This window comes from Loxodonta africana, chromosome 5 (assembly GCF_030014295.1).
Source record: "Loxodonta africana isolate mLoxAfr1 chromosome 5, mLoxAfr1.hap2, whole genome shotgun sequence".
Taxonomy (NCBI): domain Eukaryota; kingdom Metazoa; phylum Chordata; class Mammalia; order Proboscidea; family Elephantidae; genus Loxodonta; species Loxodonta africana.
In genome coordinates, this window is record NC_087346.1 from 34,110,414 (window position 1) to 34,133,605 (window position 23,192).

The following is a 23,192-nucleotide window of genomic DNA, read 5'->3' on the forward strand; positions in this document are numbered from 1 at the left end:
ACGTTTTGTTACACTTTTTCTGAAATACAACTAGAAATATTCCTTAGAAGTAAATGTGGTGAGACTTTGGTCTGCTTACTTTGGACACATCATCAGGAAAGACGAATCACTAGAAAAGCACATCATGTTCTTAAAGTAGAGGGTCCACGAAAGCAAGGGAAACCCTCAGTGAGATGAACTGGCACATGAGCTGCAACAAGACACTCAATATCGTAAAGATGGCACAGGACTGGGCAATATTTTGCTCTGTTATATATAATGTCGCCGTGAGTTTGAGCCAACTCAACAACAACTAACAACAGCAACAGATGTAATAGGTATTAAGGAAAATATAAAGGCTGGACTAGGAGTGAAAACTCTCTGAAAGAGATGCAATAACTAATAGAGTACTCAGGGATGGTTTATTGATAAGGTGACGTTTGAGAAATGACTGGAAGTAGGTAAGGGAATGGGACAGGAGGATAGCTAAGAACATTCTCCAGAAGGAAACAGGAAAGTCCCTAATCAGGAGCATGCCAGGTATGTTCCAAGAACAGCAAAGAGGCCAGTGTGGCTCAAATGGAGTGATCCAGGGCACAAGATGAGGTCAGAGCGAGTAAGGGCGGGGAACAGATCTCCCAGGGCCTTGTAGGCCATTTTTAGAACTTTGTGTTTAGTCCATTTGAGATGGGAAGCCCTGGGAAGGTTTTGAGCAAAGGCATGATTTGATCTGACTGAGGCTTTGAAAGAATCGTTGTGGCTGTTATGCTGGGACGAGGATGAACAGGCCAACAGCAGAAGGCTATTGAACAAAACAAGCAAGAGACGATAGTCCAAATTCATTTTGGTATAACTTCTGATTAGGCTACCACTGAAATAATTTTATATAATGTATAGGGTCGCCATGAGTTGGAATCGACTTGAAGGCAATGAGTGTAAGAGGTGAAAAAAAGTCAAAATAATACAGTGCAAATGATCACTCTCTTACAAATATCAAAACCAAACCAGTTGCCGTGGAATCATTTCCGACTCATGGCAACCCCGTGTGCGTCAGAATAGAACTGTACTCCACGGGGTTTTCCATGGCTGACTTTTTGTACGTAGGTCATCAGGACTTTCTTCCAAGGCACCTTTGGGTGAACTGGAACCTCCAACCTTTCAGTTTGCAGCTGATTGTGTTGACCACTGCACCACCCAGGGACTTTATCTTGTAAATATATTCTCTTAGATAATGGTATAAAACTGTCTGTATTAAAAATGTTTTCAATCACTATAATTAAGATACTGTGCCTTCCAACAACCTTGTAAGACACCAAGTTTCTATTATTATTCAGCGTGTAAAATTATCACATGTTCATATCAGGATATTTCAGCACAAAATAATAACCTCTGGATAACTGGCTCTGTGTTTATAAAACCTGATCTTGTCAATGAAAATACTAGCCTGGTTCCTCATTAATGACAGCCAAATTAAACAAACAATAAAATAATCACAAGGGTGTGGATTCCCTCTACTGCCCTTCTCAAGTGTTACCCTTTTGGAATCAGTTAGTTATGTATGTATGATGAAATTTAAATGCATTTCGACACTAAACCCAAGAAGAATAAGAGCCACTGTTTATTCCACTATTATGAGTCTACACCCTTTAAATTGAACTCTATTTTGTAGGATTATTCCTGAAATATGGAGCCCTTGTGCTGCAATGGTTAAGTGGTTAGACCCCAACAGCTGCCCGGCAAAAGAAAGGACCTGGTGATCTGCTCCCTTAAAGAATATAGCCTAGGAAACATTATGGGACTGTTCTACTTTGTCATATAGGGTTGCTATAAGAAAGAACTGACTAGATGGCATTCAACAACAGATCCCTAAAACTATGTTGAAGTAGTACTGACAAAAGCTTTGACTTGATTATCTTTTTAAGTGGTTCAGACTCCGGAAATACTCGTCAATATTTAAATAAGAGAAACATTTTAATTAGTCCAAGATAAAGATCAAAGAACAATGCAAATACAGACTAAGCAGAAAAAAAAAAAAAACTTTTTTTTTTTTGTATTGTCTAATAATACGTCGGTATTAAATCTGTTATGTTTTCTTCGTTTCCCCATACAGTTATCATGAACACTTTACAAGTATCTGTAGTTTAAATAACTAAGACAAATACTATAATTATGTAGACTTCATTGTGTGAATATTTTAAAAACAATTCCTTCAGAGGTGCAAAATCTTATATAACATTTATTTATTGTTTTAATTTTACTTTTGGTTTCATTTTTAGATTCAGAGACAGCATATTGCTAAACATTTAAAGTATATATTAAAAACCTTTAGCCTAACAAAAATTTTTTTCAACTTCAAAGCCTAAATACTAGTATTTAGACTTTTTTCTCTACGCAGTTTTACCGTTTTTCTTTTCTTTTTTTTTTTCTGTATCACACCTTAAAACCAAAAACCAAACCCAGTGCCGTCGAGTGAATTTTGACTCATAGCGACCTACATACTGTTAATTGTTTTTAAGACTCAGAAACAAAAACATGTAAACTTCAATTTTGTTGTAATAAGCATTAACAATTATGAACATTTTGAGTAATTCAGAAGAAACTCAATTATTAGTAGAACTGCATCCCCTGAATCAGGAAATCTGAGAACCTAAAGATTATGTGTGACCACGGGCAAGGCAATTAATTAGTATCAGCCTCCTGGGAGCAAGTAACCACGTTTTTAAGGCTGAGATTTCCTGTACGTGCAAGTTTTCTTTTGCGTCCTTTTCAGCTGTAAAATTGTGTCCCTTAAAAAATGTAATGCTAATGACGAACAAATTAGCAGTAGACTTGCAAGGTTTTTATTACTTGTATTGAAGAATAAAAGGCACTGATCTCAAAAAAATCGTTCATAACTCTTGTTTTGTGGTCTGTCCCTAAACCTGCAACTGTATACTTGATTAAAGACACAGGGCTGGAAAGAAGGCCCAAGGGTCGTTTTAGCAATCACCAACAATTTGTCTATTTTTACATGTAATGTATAATTATTTTTTCTTGTATTTACTGTAAAAAATGACAGATTGGAAAATGCAGTAGGATACATTCTTGAACTGTTAAGCGGTTTTTCAGACACTCATTTACCCAGTATATGCACATGTAACTACCCTGTCCAGAGCTTAGCGCATTTCAGGCAAAGCTCTCCTTTTCCTTTTTTTTTGCAAAGCGAAACGGGCTGGACGTGATGTGAGTGACGTCAGCCCCACCAGGTCCCATGACCAACACCCAACCTTTCTAATTCCCCGCCCTCTGCCTCCTTTGGAACTGCAAATATCGCGAGAACCTGCCTTACTATCAGAACTTAAAGAGGTTACAGGGAGTTACTCAGAAGAGAAGGGAAGGTGTGGCTCTGTGGTGGAGTTTTCTGGTTTCATTCTAGTAACGTTCATGGCTGAAAGCAAAGGCTTCCGGGGATTGCCAGGGTCTGAGCAACCCGGCTTGGAAAGCGGCGGGGAAGGTGGAGAATGAGTTGCAATCAAATCAGTAGCGAAACGTGGCGCAGGGGCCGGCGTCCCCCCTCACTAATCGGGCGGTGAGGGAGAGAAAATACCTGCGCCTGGCGCCTGAGGGGTGGCGGCGCGGCGAACGCGGCTGCCGCGGGGGTGGGACTCGACAATGGCTGAGAGGCTTTGGGAAGCTGGGAACTTTCTCTGAAAGCAGCCAGCTGCCCACATCCGGCCCCTGTTGTGTCAGCACAGAACCACGGCAGATCAAGTGGTTGCGCCTCTCGCCCTCCCGCCCGGTGAATCGCGGCCCGGGAGTTGGCCTAGAGCGGTTCTCAGGGCCCGGCTCCCAAAATAGGCTGGGGCTCCGAGACCCCCGGAGGCTGCCCTGGGTCGTTCTCGAGTAGCCCCGCATCGTCCCACTAAATCAGTCCCAGTTTCGGGCAGCAGCTTTTCCGCGGGTTTTAGATTGGTAATTTTGACATCTGGCCTCATTCACCTAAACCCCCGCACATCCTCCACCCACTGGTCTCTCTCGAGACGGATGTGCCGCGCGCGCCTGTGTGTGAGACCGAGGGAGGGCGAACGCTTCTCGAAGGGAGACGGTTGGAGTCGCTAGAGGGAGGTGTGGGATCAGCGAGGAGGGGGCTTCGCGAGGGAGGGGCGGGAGGAGGTGCTGGGGAAGGAGGCGGAGGAAGGGAGGACTGCAGTCGAGACTTGGCCCGAGCCGAGCGCTTTTTTTTCTCCCGGCGCCGTCTCTAAACCGCGCGGGCTCGTTTTGCTGCGCGAGGCCGCTGAGGTGCAGTGTCCCCAGTGCCGCTGCTGCCGGCGGGAGGGAGGCTGGCCCGGGCGCGCACGCTCGACCGAGCCCCGGCGCGCCCCGCGCCCGCGCCCGCTGACAGCTGCTGCCGGGCTCTGGCTGCCCGCTCCGGGCTCTGCGGCCTCGGCCCCTCAGCACTCCGCCCCCGCCCCCTCGGGCTCCCTCCCCTCTGCCACTACCCCTCCTATCCCTGGTGCGGAACGTTTCGCAACTGCTCGCCTCTTTCCCCGTGCCCGGCTCTTTTTCCATTTTCCCGGGCCCCTCTTCTTGAGTACTTTTCCCCCTGCATTTGGAGAGAGGGGCTGGAAAAGGGTCTGGTGGAGAGTGCAGAGAAGAAGAAGGAAGCGAGGCCCGAGGAGGAGGAGCAGGATCGGCGGACCGTGCAGAGGCGACCCCACGGCGCTCTTTCTGGTCATCTCTCCTCCCGCCCCGCCCCGCCCCTGCGCACACTCCCTCCTGGGCGAGCTACTTTCGGACCAGAAAAGTGAGGGCGGCCCTAGGTGACAGCGCTGCAGGGCCAGTCCCGAGGAAGCCGCGCTTCTGCTCGCGTCTAGTCCACCACGCTTCCAGCCAGGGGCGCAGCCCGGACCGAGGATGGCTTCGACCACAACCTGCACCAGGTTCACGGACGAATATCAGCTTTTCGAGGAGCTCGGAAAGTAAGCGCCTTTGCCCGGCATCGCACGTAGCCTTTCCAGCAGAGGGCGAATCGCGTTGCCCCAGACCCACCGGCCTCTGCCTTGGGGCCAGGGAGTTTGGAGGACCAGGGGAGAGGGAGGGGAGCCCCTGGTTTGTGCGCTCTGGCTGCCTTAGCAAGGGGCGGGGACAGAGAAGAGGAAGGACCCCCTTATCTTGACTGTGACCCATTCTCCTAATCCCTAGCCCACCCTCTCCCGCTCACCACCCTGTTTCACCGAGAGACTTGGTGAATTTACGATCTCTGCAGTTGTAGCTGTCATCCTGAGGAGTGTGTGTGTGTTCGCGCGCGTGTGTGTGGAGAGGAAACAAGAATCCATGTAAAATGCAACATAGATCATGTTTTCTGTAAATAGAGATGCCTCCGGGTTAGCAGGCGTGTCCGCGGTAGGACCCATGCACGGATGAGAAGTTACTGCCACAGAAGATGCCATGTTTATTGATGCCGAAAGTTCAACTTGGCGTAGAGGCTATTTTGCATCTAGTAGTAGTTCTGTCCAGGAAAAGGGCCACCCAACGGACCCAACCCTCTGCCCCATGTTCACTATTAGTCTTTGCACTAGATGACTCCCACACCATCATCCTTCTCAGGATTTGCGCGTGCATCTTCGCGTTCTCTGGGAGGATTTATTTAAACGGTGCAGCGGAAAAGCCTTCTGGCGACCGGGAGAGCGCTTCCCAAGGGTAGCCAGCCTAGCTTTGCATAAAACGACCTACACCCAACTGGCAGAACTACTTGGATGTGTTAAGGGGGTTAGGAGACCTACTTAGGACCTGTGTAAAAGGACCTAGGGGCCGAGCCTTGAATGTTGATTTATGGGGAGTCAAACCCAATTCCTCAATAGCTAGTTTCAACTACTACTTAGGAAAGGGGTGCGTTTATGTGTATGTTGCTGGTTTATACAGTTGAATTAAAGGCAGTGTGTATTTCTTTTAGGTGCAATGTAAACCATAGCCTTATTTATTGTCTGCTGTTAAAACATGGAGAATATGTCGGAAGAACAGCTTAATTCAAAACTCTCCCCTCCCCCACCCGAAAACAGGACAGAGAAATCACCATACCAGGATTTGTTAAACCACGCAAATGTGCTCAAGCTTTATGTTTTAATGAAAATAATCGCCATATTCACTTACTTGGAGCCATATTATTTTTTTCCCTACCTAATAAATAAAAAAAATAAATAAATAGGCAGCAGATTTTTGCTGCTCCTCCACAGCTCTCTTTTTCGCAGGGTTTTCTCAGAGCATTTGGTGCTGTGTGAATGTGAACTGTAAAATGTTTTCAAATTTCATGTGTAAACGAGCTGTCATAATTGGCAGTTCCTTTCATTTTGTTGATTAATTATGTGGGCTCCCAGTTAAATAAAATTTAGTTTTTTTCCAACATTAAAGAAGTCTGGGTTTCCAGGAAGGATTGTTCATTTTTCTGGATACTACTGTAGTGCACTGGTATTTGACAATCCACTAAAATCAATAAAAAAGCTCAGATTGTTGTAATTTCTTTTGTAGAGTATCAGAGCTGATTATATTGATGACTTGCTAATTATTGGTTTTCAGGGGGGCATTCTCAGTGGTGAGAAGATGCATGAAAATTCCTACTGGACAAGAATATGCTGCCAAAATTATCAACACCAAAAAGCTTTCTGCTAGGGGTGGGTATTTTTAATCACATATATATGTTCATTTTCTGCTTGTCGTGTTGATTGTTAGTTCTGTTGTACGTGAATATGCCATAGAGTTATAATTGAATTGTAGACTTAGGTATCATATTACATATTAGGGTTATTTCCTTCCTGAATGACTCTTAGTTTGTACACTTTAAAAATAAATGAGCAAATATAATTGTTATTATTTAATACATTGTTATTAACATTCTCTCTCTCCTGTGAGCAGTGGGATAAATAACTATATTTTAAAGCTAATAAATGTCGCTAAGTGTATTTTGCCTTCAGTTCTAATGTGAAATAACTTTCAGAAGGACCCTGGAATGGAAAAATATGTCTCACAATTGTCATAATTCCCTTTTGCTTTTGAGAGGAAAAATAGGTCATAGCTCAGTTGGATCATGTTATTTCAATTGTAGTTGCACTTGAACGTAATTCACTAAGGCCTGTTTAACAGTAACAGTAATTTATGATTGCTGTATTCTAGGAAGTTCGATTTAATTTTGATGTTTTTGTGTGCAGTTCAGACTTTACTTGGTATTCTGTTTTAGGTCTTCTCACAGCATCGTGTAATGTGTTTTACACATGCAGTTTATAGTCATAGAGATGATTCTTACTCATAAAATAGCTGTTGACATAAGCAAAAAAACTTGGAGGAACCTCACTGTGATCTTTTTATTTCGTCAAACTTATGTGAAGATATTTGTCTACGGTAGTTTCATGGGAATTTATGGTCGACAAAAATGAAATTAAAATGAACAAATTGTTATAGTGTAAGACCTTCTCGGTGACCTGGTTTATTTTAAGTAATGAGAAAACAAATTCCATTAGGGTTAGTTTTCCTTATTTTACATGTTTTTTAAAAGTGCTTCTTACTAGTATTTTGGTATCATTACCTTTGGTCTCTGCCGTGATTAATTTTTCTATATTTGTTGCAAATTCTATTTTTAACTTGTACTGTAGGTTTAGTTAGGCCTTTCACCTTATTCATTTGGATGTTGTAATTTATTTAATCTGATTTTAATATGATTGTGAGGAAGATCTTTATGGTAAACTAACCAACACTGTAGAATCATGCTGTGAGAACTGAGAAGCACTGTATGCTCAGGTGTGTTTTCTTCTTCATCTTTACTCCACGTGAGCGTTTTAACAACCAGAAGTTACTAAAGTGTAAATGCCGTTTTAGGTTTTTTTTTAAAAATGTGATATTAAATTGTTTCAAGGCTTATATTATTTCTTTCTCCATGCTGATACTCTTGACAGGAATCCAAACCAAACCCATTGCTTTCCAGTCCATTCCAACCCTGTATGTTGTAGTGACTCATAGCCACCCTATAGGTCAGGGTAGAAGTGCCGTATAGGGTTTCCAAGGCTGTAAATCTTTACAGAAGTAGACTCTTTCTCCACTGAGTGGCTGGTGGTTTTGAACCGCTGACCTTTCAGTTCGCAGCTGAGTGCTTTAACCACTGCACCACCAGGGCTCCTCTTTGACAAGAATGGGGAGTATAAGTTCTTTTGGGGACAGTGAATACCTCCCCCAGATCTTTCACTGGCTTTAAATTTTCTCTCAAATCAGTCTTGAGCTTCACTTTTGCTAATTTCCATAATTAGAGTCATCCCTCTTAATCCACCCAAATTCAAATTTCCTATACCAGAATGCAAATACACTTGTTCCTGCTCATATACCTTTTACTGTCTTCTGCTTCCAATCTATGGAAGGTGAGCCTTCTCTAGGCTGATGGAATTCCTTTTCACATCCACTCTGCCCATGTTCCTGACCTGCTCGTATTCAGCTTCACAGGACCACAGAGACTGAGAGACTTCTAACCTCTTCTCGATTTAATGATTCTGATTATTCCAACTACACTTAGGAAAAGTAGCTAGGATAAAGAGTTAGAAATCATGCTGCTTCTTCTGCAGTTTTCTTTCCTTGTGACTGAGCAAGCTGCTCAAAGTTAACCTGCCAAAGAGTGTGGGTGGTAAAGAATGTCATTGACACTAGAACCAGCTGCTCTGGGTTTGAATTCTAATTCCCCTATTAGCTGTGTGATCTTGGGCCTTTTACGTATTCTCTCTGAACCTCATTTTTCTCATCTGTAAAATGGGGTAATAATATGACCCTTCCATGTTGAATATTGTCAGGAGTGAATGAGTTAAATAGTCTAGAACAGAGCCTGCCATGTAATATACATTTAGTGAACAGTAGTAGCTATTATTATCCGATAGGGTTGTTGTTAGGATCAGATGAGGTTACTTATATGAAAGCTCTTGAAATTTATAAACCCAGTGGCAGGTTTGGTTTAGCTATGAGAACCTGATTCGAATCTTGATTCTATTATTTAATGTGTAAACTTGGTTCAGTAACTTACCTTTTCTGAGTCTCGAGTTCTGATCCATAAAATGGGAAAGAGAAATACTTATGGGGTGTTTTGAGGATTCAGTGAGTTTTATAGAAGCCCTTCTGAAATTACAGAGTATTGTGTCAATTTTAATTATTGCTGTTCACCTGTAAAAGATTATAGTACATCTCCTTCAGAACATTCAACAGCTTTATTTTATATCCTCACACCAATTAGAATTGGTTATAGAATATTTATACCTTTGAATGTATATATGTTTAATCTGTACTCATATTAAATTATAAACTCCTGAAGGAAAAATATCATGCTTCCATTTTTTAACATATATGCCAGAGCAGTGAGAACATAGGAGGGGCTCAGTACAGGTGACTATGATCAAATGTTATTAATTGTTTATAAAGGATTTGAGAACCCCAGTTTACCTCTAAGAACATGCAAATCCTGGAAGTAAAGAAATCCATAAAATAGTGTATTAAGAGCGTATGCTATGAAATATGAATTCTTTTTTAAAAACGCTCTCCGAATATAACCCAAAAAAAATTTTTTTGTGGAAAAATTTTTAAAAAGACTGAGTATATTCAAAGGGAAGTAAAGAATGACATGCAAAATAACATGCTTTTTTTTTTAAGGTACCGATGTTTTTGGCTGCATATGGAAGTTTCTGTGGAACATATAATTTTTTGTACAAAATTTTTTCTTGCATTATTTGAAATGCCATGCATTTGAAAATATAGACTTTAACCCTATTTGTTTTAAAGACTAGGTAGGTCCTCCATCTCAATGTTCTTTAAGGGTAACATTACCACTGAAAAAGAAAAGGCCATTATCAGTAAACCCAAGACCATGAAGGAATTGTCAAAAATTTGGCTACATTCCTACACAGATTTGCACATCCAAGTATACTGTCACTCAGGCGTTTTTCCTGTGCCTAGATTTTAATGGATTTCCACCAGACAGTTTCAGTTGCATTTCCTCTCAGCTGTTAGTCACCCACACCATATTTGGGAGATTCACAGTCTATTGAAGAATTTTTTCTTTTGAGCTAACATGTACATGCACAGAGTATTCGTTACGCAGTACTGAGCAGGTAGAGAAGTAAATTCATCACACATAATTTGGTTTCTTTTTAAAAAAAAAAAGAAGTATAGAAACATCTCTAAAACATCTGGTGGTTTATGTGTAATTTCTATCTTCTAAAGAGTGGTTTTCTGTTAGATGGGAATAAGAGGGTGTGCTTACTAAATGGTGAATAGTGATAGTAGAATTTTATGTCATACATTCACTATGAGAATTAAAAATATCACTTTAATCCCAAGAATTCGGTTAGTACTTAAGAAATGGAAATTTGCTCTCTTGTTTTGGTATTATGTCTGTTTTGACATGTTCATCAAAGTTAACTGTTGTCTGATTATGTTAGGTCCATGAGGGACAGTGATTGTAGTTCATAATCAAGGGGACTGATGGTTATGGTGCAGATAAGCTTTAGAAATAGTACATGGTTTTTATTTTGTGTTTATAATCATCCTGGTGGTATTTTATATGGTTGTATTGATGTCTTGGGTTTCAGCTCCCAGTGTATTTTTTAATCCTTAGAAACTGCTATTTGTTTAGAGTCTGATATGCCAAAAGTCATTGTTTTTGTAAATGAATTATAAGCTTCAAATAACAGATGCTGTTACAAATATATTTTACTTGTTCACCATTGCTAAAGTTATAAAGGGGCTTCAGTATATATTTCTGTAAAACTTCACATATAATGCAGTTAAATTATTTTGGTATTCTTTGATTTTATTAGTTTTGTTAATTCCCAAATGGGTGATACTCATAGAACATGAATTAGGACTGTCTTTTATAAAACTACTTGACCCATGTACACAGAATTATCTGTCAGCTATGAAATGTTGCATAGATGTCCCAAAGTAGTCTTTTTAATGCTGTAATAGGGATGTCAAAAACTAATCTAACTCTTGCTATTTTTTTTTCCCGACAGTCCAAGCACCCAAGATTACTGTAATGTCTCATCCTCATGGTTACTTGTCTTGATTGAGAAGTAGAACTCAGACTATATAGATGAATCAAGTTGTTCTGATTTTGCATTATTGGTTTGGCAATTTGGAACTCATTGGACAAATTAATAATTACTTTTTGAGAGTTTCTTGGCTAGAATAATGTTTTGAGGCAAAAATAGTAAATCATTTTTATTTTGTTCATGGGAGCGCCACAACTCTTAAATTATTGGCACCCAAAGAGGCCAGTGTCATTCTATTTGTGTCCTTTAGTAATATTTAGTTGTTTTTACATTCTTGGAAACCCTGGTGGCGTAGTTGTTAAGTGCGACAGCTGCTAACCAAAGGGTCAGCAGTTCGACTCTGCCGCTCCTTGGAAACTCTGTGGGGCAGTTCTGCTCAGTCCTATAGGGTCGCTATGAGTTGGAATAGACTCGACGGCACTGGGTTTGGTTTTTGGTTTGGTTACATCCTTAGTGGCCTTATTTTCCATTTTTTGTGAATGAGAATATTATTGATGTTCAAAACTAAACCAAGAAAAAAAAAACCCACTGCTGTCGAGGCCATCCCAACTCATAGCGACCCTATAGAACAGAGTAGAACTGCCCCATAGAGTTTCCAAGGAGCGCCTGGTGGATTCGAGCTGCTGATCTCTTGGTTAGCAGCCATAGCCCTTAACCACTACGCCACCAGGGTTTCCGTTCAAAACTAGTCAGGAGATAAAAATAATAAAAATTTATATCTACATTTCCAGGAAATAAAATCATTTCTGTATTACAACATCATTAAATAAGGCAATATTCAATAAAGAACGTGGTTGTCCATTGTGATAGTTACAACTGGTGTCAGCCTCCACCTGACTGGTCCTGTGATAGGTGATAGGTTCCACAGGTGATAGGAATTGAACACCCTGAGAGTCTTGATTGTTTATACAGTTAGACTAATATTTTTCAGATCCATTGAGATATTAAATCAACCTGACATAAAAATTACAGTTTAATACAAAATGACCTTTTATGAGTTCTTTAGGGTTAATTATGAATTACTGTAAAGTGCATACTGGAATTCTCTTGAACATTTAATTTTATTTGTTAAGTAGAAAATCTTTTAATTAAATTTTGTTAAAATGTTTTCCTTGGGCTGATAGTGAGGCTGACTCCTGGTGTGTCTAGCCCTGGGCTGGTATTTTTTCTTCAATATCTCTCCCTTTCTGTTTACTAGTGTCTAGTGTGGACATCATTGGCAATCAATTAATGATTCTTAGGAGGCCGTATTAAGGCTTTTAAGATGTAATAGTATCATTTAGAAAATTGCTCTGCAATACATTAAATGGAGTGTTAGCAATATTTTTACTCTAAAATGTAATACATTTATAATACTGCGTTTTTATGCAAATAACGTGTACCATTTATGTTTGTTTGCCAATCATTCCCTCTACTCCCCGCCAGGCAATTTCATAACTGTGCTATGCGAATTTTTTTTTTTTATAATTTTTATTGTGCTTTAAGTGAAAGTTTACAAATCAAGTCAGTCTCTCACACAAAAACTTATATCCACCTTGCTACATAAAAAAAAAATAAATTTTTTTTTTTTTTTTACTCCCAGGAAACCCTGGTTGCGTAGCGGTTAAGTGCTGTGGCTGCTAACCAAAGGGTCGGCAGTTCGACTCCACCAGGTGCTCCTTGGAAACTGTGGGGCAGTTCTACTCTGTCCTATAGGGTTGCTATGAGTTGGAATCAACTCGACAGCACTGGGTTTGGTTTTGGTTTGGACATACTCCCAATTACTCTCCCTGTAATGAGACAGCTCACTCTCTCTCCCCCACTCTCTCTTTTTGTGTCCATTTCACCAGCTTCTAACCCCCTCTACCCTCTCATCTCCCCTCCAGGCAGGAGATGCCAACATAGTCTCAAGTATCCACCTGATCCAAGAAGCTCACTCCTCACCAGCATCCCTCTCCAACCCATTGTCCAGTCCAATCCATGCCTGAAGAGTTGGCTTCGGGAATGGTTCCTGTCCTAGGCCAACAGAAAGTCTGGGGGCCGTGACCACCGGGGTCCTTCCAGTTTCAGTCAGACCATTAAGTCTGGTCTTTTTAGGAGAATTTGGTGTCTACATCCCACTGCTCCCCTGCTCCCTCAGGGGTTCTCTGTTGTGTTCCCCGTCAGGGCAGTCATCGGTTGTAGCCGGGCACCATCTAGTTCTTCTGGTATCAGGATGATGTAGTCTTTGGTTCATGTGGCCCTTTCTGTCTCTTGGGCTCGTAATTACTTTGTGTTCTTAGTGTTCTTCATTGTTCTTTGATCCAGGTGGGTTGAGACCAATTGATGCATCTTAGGTGGCTGCTTGCTAGCGTTTGAGACCTCAGACGCCACTCTTCAAAGTGGGATGACTATGCTAATTTTGTTAACAGCAACATGTAAAAAAAAAGTAGCATAGCGGCCCTTATGGAAATACCTTGGAGGGGGTGGGAGCGGTTCTCAAGCAAACTTAGAAGGTACGTGTTATTTGTGTAAAAATACGGTAGTAGTTTATATTTTATACCGCTTTATAGATTACTAAGACATTCACGTATGTGATCTTATTTTATATAATTGTTTATTTACTAAACATTTATTGAATGATTGTAATGGGCAAAGTAATAGGGAAAAAGTAAGGCTGTTTACATAAATGGGCATAATAGAAGATGAATGATGTTATAAATATTGTATAAGTGCTGTGGTTTTCAAAGACAGATAATTTCTTCCTAGGGAGATGTAGGAAAACTTTCATATAGTATGGATTAAAATAATGTTTTATACCATAAGGCAGGTGGGGCTCAAGTGCTCCCTAAAAATTTTTGTCTAAGTGAACAACTTGGGGGAATATTCAAAATAGTTTAAATATCTCATTATAGTGAAAATTTTATTTTACTCATATGTAAATTTGTTGCAATTATCAGTAGAAATTTATTTTCAGAATACAATAATTTCTGATAAAGTAGGAAGTATTTTAGATGACAAAATTCTTGTGCTTCTAGTGAAGATAGGTATAACAGTACGTCTTTTTATTTATTTATTTATTTATATTGTACTTTAGATGCAGGTTTACAGAACAAACTAGTTTCTCATTAAACAATCAGTACACATTGTTTTATGACATCAGTTAACAACCCTATGACATGTCAACACTCTCCCTTCTCAACCTTGGGTTCCCTATTACCAGCTTTCCTGTCTCTTCCTGCCTTCTAGTCCATGCCCCAGGGCTGGTGTGCCCTTTAGTCTCGTTTGATTTTATGGGCCTGTCCAATCTTTGGCTGAAGGGTGAACCTCAGGAGTGAGTTCATTACTGAGCTGAAAGGGTATCCGGGGGCCGTACTCTCAGGGTTTCTTCGGTCTCTCAGGCCAGCAAGTCTTGTCTTTCTTTTCGAGTTAGAATTTTGTTCCCCATTTTTTTCCAGCTCTGTTCAGGATCCTCTGTTGTGATCCTTGTCAGAGTAGCCAGTGGTGGTAGATGGGCACCATCTAGTTGAACTGGACTCAGCCTGGTAGAGGCCATGGTATATGTGGTCCATTTGTCCTATGGACTAATTCTTCTAGCTTTCTTCATTCTTCCTTGCTCCCACAGGGGTGAGACCAGTGGAGTATCCTAGATGGCTTTTCACAGGCTTTAAGACCCCAGACATTACTCACAAATGTAGAATACGCAAAAAACCAAACCCACTTCCGTCAAGTTGATTCCAACTCATAGCCAAAGTAGAATGTAGAACATTTTCTTTATTAACTATGTTATGCCATTTGAGCTAGATGGTCCCCGAGACCGTGGTCCCCACAGCCCTCAGCCCAGCAGTTTAGTCCCTCAGGGAGTTTGGATGTCTCTGTGGAGCTTTCAATACCTTGCCTTGTACAAGTTGTGCTGGCTTCCCCAATATTGTGTACTGTCTTATCCTTCACCAAAGTCACCACTTATCTATTGTCTATTTAGTGTTTTTCCATCCGCACTGCACCCCTCCCCTCGTAACCATCAAAGATTGTTTCTTTTTGTGTGTAAACCTTTTCAGTACAGTGGTGGTCTCATACTGTGTTTGTCATTTTGTGATTCTTTCAGTCAGCGTAATGCCCTCCAGATTCATCCATGTTATGAGATGCTTCACAGATTCATTGTTGTTTTTTATCATTGTGTAATACTCCATTGTGTGTATATACCACAGTTTATCCATTCGTCGTTGATGGGCATCTAGGTTGTTTCCATCTTTTTGCTATTGTGAATAATGCTGCAGTGAACATGGGTGTGCATATGTCTATTCATGTGACGACTATTAATTCTTTAGGATGTATTCCTAGGAGTGGGATTGCTGGATCATATGGTATTTCTATTTCTAGCTTTCTAAGGAAGCACTGGAAACCCTGGTGGCGTAGTAGTTAAGAGCTACTGTTGCTAACCAAAAGGTCCGCAGTTTGAATCCACCAGGCGCTCCTTGGAAACTCTGTGGGGCAGTTCTGCCCTGTCCCTTAGGGTCGCTATGAGTTGGAATTGACTTGATGGTAACTGGTTTGGTTTTTGGTTTTCCAAAACGGGTGTATCATTTTGCATTCCCACCAGGAGTGCCTAAGAGTTCCGATTTCCCTGCAGCCTCTCCAACATTTGTTTTTTCCTGTTTTTTTGATTCGTGGCAGTAATGCCAGGGTGAGCTGGTAATCTCAATGTGGTTTTGATTTGCATTTCTCTAATGGCTAGTGATCATAAGCATTTCCTCATGTGTCTGTTGGCTGCTTGAATGTCTTCTTTAGTGAAGTGTCTGTTCATTTCCTTTGCCCATTTTTAATTGGATTATTTGTCTTTTTCTTATAGAGGTGTTGGATTTTCTTGTAGATTTTAGAGATTAGACTTTTGTCAGATTTATAGTAGCCAAATTTTTTTCCCCAGTCTGTAGGTTCTCTTTTTACTTTTTTGGTGAAGTCTTCTGATGAGCATGTATGTGCTTAATTTTTAGAAGATCCCAGTTATCTAGCAGATCTTCTGGAGTTTGTGTGTTGTTGTGGTTTGTATCCTGTTAATGCCATGTGTTATCGCCTGTAGCATAGATCTTATTTTTTCTTCCATGAACTTAATAGTTTTTGGTTTTATATTTAAGTCTTTGATCCATTTCAAATTAGTTTGTGTATATGGTGTGAGGTATGGGTCCTGTTACATTTTTTTGCAGATGGACATCAGTTCTGCCAGTGCTTAACAGTACATCTTAAGATGAATTCATAGACCTTCCATGTACCATAACTTGTCTCTTATTTTGACTGGGAAGCTGATTGATTGGAGAGGAGAGAGGACAGCTTTGTTAGTTGTTTTTAAATAACTATTGTTTTTAATTTTACACAGTCACAGAGCAACAAAATCATTTATTTTTTAGTTAGGTGGACCCATTTTCTGTTAGTACGATCTCTTTTTATCTATTTAGAAATTTATTACTAAAAAAGTCAATAATGGCATCTCCATCATGATTATAGTATAATAATAAAATAGTGGAAATGCTAATTAAAAAAACTGAAACACTTGCTGTCGAGTCGACTCAGCTCGTGGCAACTCCATGTGCTGCAGAGTGGACCTGAGCTCTGTAGGGTTTTCAAGGCTGTGACCTTTCAGAAACACATCTCCAGGGCTTTCTTTTGAGGCACCTCTGGCTGAGTTCAAACTTTCAGTTCTTAGTTGTCTGCTTAACCCTTTGCACCACCCAGGGACTTTGGAAATGTTAATAGCCGTTATTTAAAGAGCGCCTTCTAAGCGAAAGGTATATATTTAAAAGACACTTTGTTGTATTTTATTTAACCCATACTGTAGCCTCCCAGATAGACTATATTATCTCCATTTTAGAAAAGGCTTAAAATTAGTAAGCGGTAGAGTCATAATTTCAGCTCAGTTCTCTCTGGCTATAAAGCGCTGTACTTTCCACTGTCATATTCCATGGATAGCTGTTTAAGAGAGTTTACCGTAACGTTTTTGTACTTATCCGCATGTATTTGAATGATCTCCCCACTAAACATCAGAGTCCTTCATAAATAAGACTCTGCCTTATGCATCTTTATATTCCCGGTGTGATGTGTGGAATTGACTATTTCTTTCGGAGAATACATTTAGAGCTCCAATTTGGGAGAGAATATAGTGTTTTAATTGCTGCGATAACATAAAAGATCAATTGAAATTTCACACAGTTCCTCGCTTTTCTTTTCTGGAAGGAAAATAATGGTGGAAAATCTTATCACAAAGTTAGGAAAATGATTACAGTATGGCATTTTGGTAAATGTAATTCATTAACTCACGATTAAAAAATTATCTCACTGTACAGCAAGATCCTAGGATTACTTCTAAGTGATTCACTTGTAACCTCAAAGGAAAACTCACCTCTTTGACCAAAGCCCAGAGAAACCTGCTCTGAAAGCCATCTATTTCTCTAGCTCATCTTGTTTGACTGGTGAACAAGAGAAGACAAATTTATGTTGTTTTGTTCTTTCTTCTTAGGCAACATTGTCATATGTGTCGAATTCATATAAAAATGTGACAGTTGAAAGAAAAATATAAAGCTGTCAAGTTCTGCATTTGTTGAAAAAATACATTGTAGGTGCATAGAGGTATACAGATAAATATTACTGAGATATAATATTTCCGTATAGTTATTTGTTCTACCTAAGGTTCGTTACTTTTTTTAGTTAGATTCCCTAAGGATTTAAAAAAAGATTTATTCTATAAAATTTGATATATGAAATATATGTAATATTTAACTGTAAATAATAAAATCATTTCCCAGTAAACCACTGTTCAGGTTAATAAAGGGTATTCCCTTTATTTTCAGAGCTACCCGTGACCTCCTTGTTAATTCCATCTCTTGCTTCTCTCCAAGAATTAATCACTATTCTTATCTTTTTTAGGAGATAAACCTCTTTTTAGTTCTTTGATACCCTAGGTATTTTGATCAACTTGTTTATCAGTAAGTTACCAATGGAAAACCTATATACTCATTATCTAGGTAATTGTATTGTTTTGTATTCTGTGTTGTGTATGTATAAATTCATGTAATAAATTGAATTAATTCTCATATATGATTTTACTCTTTCCTTTGAAATCTAGAAAAGGCTTAGATTATTTGGAATTTTTTTAGTAGCAGAAAATTTTGTTTTTGAAGGTCTTGTCTTTTTTGAAGAACTTTAATGATCATATATGCACATTAGAATAAAGCCAAAGTAAATTATACAAAGCTATCTTATTAAATTCAGATATAACCAGTTGCCATTGAGTCATTCTGACTCCAGGTATGTCAGTATAGACTGTATTCCATAGGGTTTTCAAAGGCCACGTGTGTCAGTGTAGACTATTCCATAGGGTTTTCAAAGGCCACGTATGTCAGAGTAGACTGTATTCCATAGGATTTTCAAAACAGATGTTTCAGAATTAAATTGCCGGGTCTTTCTTTAGAGGTGCCTCTGGGTGAACTAGAACTTTCAACCTTTCCATTAGCAGCCAAACGTGTTGTGCAGTAACTGTTTGCACCACCGAGGAATTTCAAATTCAGATATCATAAGGGAGAATTTACCAAATTTTTATTCCATCTTCTAGAGAAGTTGGAGATTTGAGATATACCACATTATGGCATTAGTGTTTAAGTTAAAATCCTTATGTGATATTTGGAGGCTGTATCCTGGGCAACGTGAAATTCTGCTGAGGTGTATTCATTAGTAATACAGCCCCAACTGTACATGCCCCCTGGAGTTACTAACTTCCCCCTTGTGTGAATGGTGCCATTTTTGCCTAGGCTTTCAAGCTCCCTTTAATATCTTTCTTTCTGCTGCCCCACCTCAACAACTTTTCCATCTCTTTTTTCTATTTCTCCATCCTAATTTTAGCTCCCTTTTCTTCTTGGTTAAACCATTTTAAATAGCTTCCTAAACAGGTTTTCCAGCCGACAGTTGCCACATTTTTTATTCATTCATTCTGTTTATCATTAGACCTTTTAGCGCCCACTGTGCTGGGGATCCTGATACGTTCTAGGGATACAGAGGTGAAAGATATCCTGTCTTCACGCGTTTCCTGGTCTGTTAGTAGGGATGACAGCTTGGATATACGGTACAGTTTGTGAGGGCTGTCATAAAGGTATGCACAGGACTGACAGAGAGCATGCAGGTACTAGCTCAGGGAGGCTGGTAACAGAGATTTCCTGAAGAGGTTTATATATGAGGTTATGTTTTGAACAGCAGATGAGCCTTGTGGAGGAGGGAGAAATTATTGTTGAAGCAAAGTAAGTATTACATTTAAAGGGAAGGCAGCACTCCAGATGGAATGAGGACACCTAGTACTGTTGAAATCCTCCTTCAAGATGCAGATCAGGTGCGGCCTCCTCCATGAAGCCTTCTCTCATTTCTTCTCTGCCTGTTCTTCCCATCTGTAGCCAGAAGTGATGTATTTCTCATCCTCTGAATAGCTCTTTCATGTCTCTTATTGTGCTTATCACATTTCTCCTTTCGTGTTACAGCTGTATGTGGTAGCTTTCAAGTCTTAAGGGGCTATCTCAGTTTACCTTTCAATCTGTGCCTGGCACAGTAATTATAATATTGTAGATACTCGTATTTTTTGAGTAAATGGACAAATGAATGCAAACCAGTAAGATCTGTCTTTCCAAATAGACGTGTACTTCAAAGACAGACATATGACAGGTAAAGTAAATAAAAATTGAGCTGAGGTTTCATGTCAAATTGCATATTAATTTCTAATTCACAAATTATTACATTAACTCCCTGATGACAAATTCTGCTTTGTCATAGAGTTTTGTGTAATTTATAAGATATTTGAACAACTACTTGCAAATTTTTATGGCAGTTTTGACCATGTATTACAAGGTGTGTCATTTTCATGGTCTGTGCATCCTTCAGCACTACTTTAGTAATGCCGGACTTATGTCATTGTGAATTATTTTTAAATGTATGGATTCATTCTCCAGAGGTGCTTACTTTTCCATTTATCTTTTAATGAAGTTCATTTTTTAAGCATTTTGGTGGCAGTTCATAGACTTTTCTACTCCGTCCTATAGGGTCGCTATGAGTTGGAATTGACTGGCAGCAGTGGGGCTTTAACAGACTTGGATATGCAAATCATGGACATTATACCTCCTCACTTACCGATTATTTCGTTATCTGACATTTTGCATTTATGACAATAGTAAAAAAATTCAATGTCCAACTATTTTGTGAATTAATGATGTACGTCTGGCAGTAACAAACACTATGTAAGGTGAGAGTAATGATGGCTGTGATGGTTAAAGTTATGTGTCATCTTGGCTGGGCCGTGATGCTCAGTGGTTTGGCAGTTATATAATGATGTAATTTGGCAGTTATGTAATGATGTAGTCATTCTCCATTTTGTGATCTGATTTTCTCATAATGACCTGATCTTTGGATCCTGATCATGTCCATGAGTGAGGAGTGAATGTATTTGCTTATAGAGATAACTTGATTTTGTTTTTAGAACAGGCAGTTAGAGGCCAACTGTTAAAACTGCTGCATCTGTCGATTCAGAAACTTGGTAAAAAAAAAAACTAGAAAGTGTATTTGTTTCCATATCGGAAGGCCCTTAAAACAGAATGCATGTTGAAAACCACTTTTGTGTTTCCTCCTTAAGAGAATTTTACTTATGTGATATGTAATATGCAGGAAATTTGGGGTTTCACAGTCCTATAGCTTTAAGTGCTTACACACATATACACTGTAGACACACACACACACACACACACACACACACACACACACACAGAATATATATGGAGCCCTGGTGCCATAGTGGTTAAGAGTTCGACTGCTAACCAAAAAGCTGACAGTTCAAATCCACTAGCCACTCCTTGGAAACCCCATGGGGCAGTTCTACTCTGTCCTGTAGAGTTGTTATGAGTCGGAATCGATTCAGTGGCACCTAACAACAACAACAGCAACATACACACTGAAGCCCTGGTGACACGGTGATTAAGAGCTCAACTGCTAACCAAAAGGTCGGCAGTTCAAATCCACCAGTTGCTCCTTGGAAATTCTATATGGGGCAGCTCTATTCTGTCCTAGAGGGTCCCTCTGAGTTGGAATCAACTTGATGGCAATGGGTTTGGAGTTTTTTTTATAAACACACTGTGTGTGTGTGTGTATATATATTTACTTTTTTATAGAAAATATGCTAAATTAGCATTCTGATCTTTTTTTTAATGGTGACTTACAGGCAGAAATCATGGTAGTGAAAGTAATTTGGCAAATTAGTTTGCATAGACATTTTTGCCAGTTTGTGAAAACTTGTCCATGATAAATCTTTTATTATTTTAATGAAGCACATTGTCTGTGTTTTCATATTGAGAATTATACATATATTATTTGCTAGAAAGAGAATTGTACACCTTGGATGCCTCTAAAATAAATATTTATTTATGATAAATTTTAATAAATACATTTAAAGATAATTTTATCATAAAAATACGTATATTCTAATTATGTAGAAAGAAGGAAAGACATATTCATAGTTCAATTCTCCCAATCACTGCTAACATTTTGCCATATTTCCTTTTTTTCTTGTTCTCTGTGAGAGTTCTAGACTAACATATACCGTTTTGTGACCTGCTCTTTTACTTAATGTTGTAAAATTTCCCTGGGTAATTACAAATCCTTTGGATTCTTAATAGCTGAATTTTACTTCTCTGAGTGACTAGAGGAAACCCTGGTGCCATAGTGGTTAAGGGCTATGGCTGCTAACCAAAAGGTCAGCAGTTCAAATCCGCCAGGTTCTCCTTGGAAACTCTATGGGGCAGTTCTACTCTGTCCTATATAGGCACTGTGAGTCAGAATCGACTCGACGGCACTGGCGTGGTGGTGGGTAGGTGAGTGACTAGAATACCAGTTAATCATTTTAATAGTACTAGTTATATATATCGTTTGTAAAACTTTTTTTTCTGATTATTAGGAAATATTCTTAGAGGAGAGGGTTGAATATTATCAAAATTCTTAGTGTTGGTTGTGTCCTGTAAGTTTTGTACATTTCTACTAGTGACATTTAAGTTTGCTAGTGAAGCTGAATTTTGAGGAACATGATTCCAAGTTTCAGTTTCACTTTAAGATGTGCTTACTCACCATGTGCCTTCTAGGTTCAGGATAAACCAGGGTACAAAGATAAGGTCCTTCTTCTCAAGGTGAAACGGGTGTGAAGTTAAGTAAATTACCGTGCAGGTTGATAAGTATCACAGTGAAAGTGTTCACTGGATACTGAGGTTCAAGGAGATGGTTGTCGACTTTTGAAAGGTAAGGGAAGACTTCTTAGAGGACTGATGCCTGAACTAGGTTTTGAAAATAACCAGTTTTGACCTTAGAAATAAATAGAAAAGGAACAAATTAATGGGATATTATGGAAAAAAATTTGTGAGAAGCAGGGGAATTGGAAAGTGCCAGTAAAGACTGGCCTTGAAAGTAAATAATAAACACTTCCTAACCCTAAGTGATTGATTTATCATGTGTAAAGTTTCATGAAAGCGTGCAAAAACTGATGAAAAGAGATGGAAATTTTTTTCTTTCAGTGAATCATTAAGTGGGGCAAGATCTGCTGAAAGGTATTAAATTAGGTTGTTGTGTTGTCATTAGGTGCCCTCACGTCAGTTTTGATTCTTAAGGATACTACATACAACAGATTGAAACAGTGCCTGGCCCCCTGCCATCCTCACAATTGTTACTCTGTGTGAACTCATTGTTGCAGCCACCATGTCAGCCTGTTTTGTTGAGAGTCTTCCTCTTTTTCCCTGACCGTGTACTTTACAGAGCATGATGTCCTTCTCCAGGGGCTGGTCCTTCCTAATAACATGTCCAAAGTAAGTGAGACGATTTCTCCCCATCCTTGCTTCTAAGGGGCATTCTAGCTGTACTTCTTTCTTCCAAGATAGATTTGTTCATTGTTCTGGCAGTCCATGGCATATTCAGTATTCTTCCCCAACACCATAATTCAAAGGCATCAGTTCCTCTTTGGTTTTCTTTATTCATTGTCCTGCTTTCACATGGATATGAGACATTTGAAAATACCATGACTTGGTCAGGTGCACATTAGTCCTCAAAATAACATTTTTGCGTTTTAGCACTTTAGAAAGAGGTCTTTTGCAGCAGATTTGCTAAATGCACAACGTCATTTGATTTCTTGACTGTTGCTCACATGGTTGT

General features: G+C 39.4%; 1 protein-coding gene across 10 annotated transcripts in view; it reads left to right on the forward strand.

Moving 5' to 3' along the window:
• Positions 1 to 4,437: 4,437 nt before the first annotated feature.
• CAMK2D (calcium/calmodulin dependent protein kinase II delta) overlaps positions 4,438 to 23,192 on the forward strand; it is a 368,604-nt gene continuing 349,849 nt past the window's right edge. For 2 of the 10 annotated variants that reach the window (XM_064285421.1, XM_064285416.1), the window contains exons 1-2: positions 4,438 to 4,937; positions 6,532 to 6,626. In XM_064285421.1, coding sequence (XP_064141491.1) covers positions 4,873 to 4,937; positions 6,532 to 6,626 — 160 coding nt within the window. In that variant the 5' untranslated portion in view covers positions 4,438 to 4,872. The remainder of the gene's footprint in view (positions 4,938 to 6,531; positions 6,627 to 23,192) is intronic. The other 8 variants (XM_064285415.1, XM_064285419.1, XM_010590515.3 and 5 more) reach the window with 5 other exon arrangements.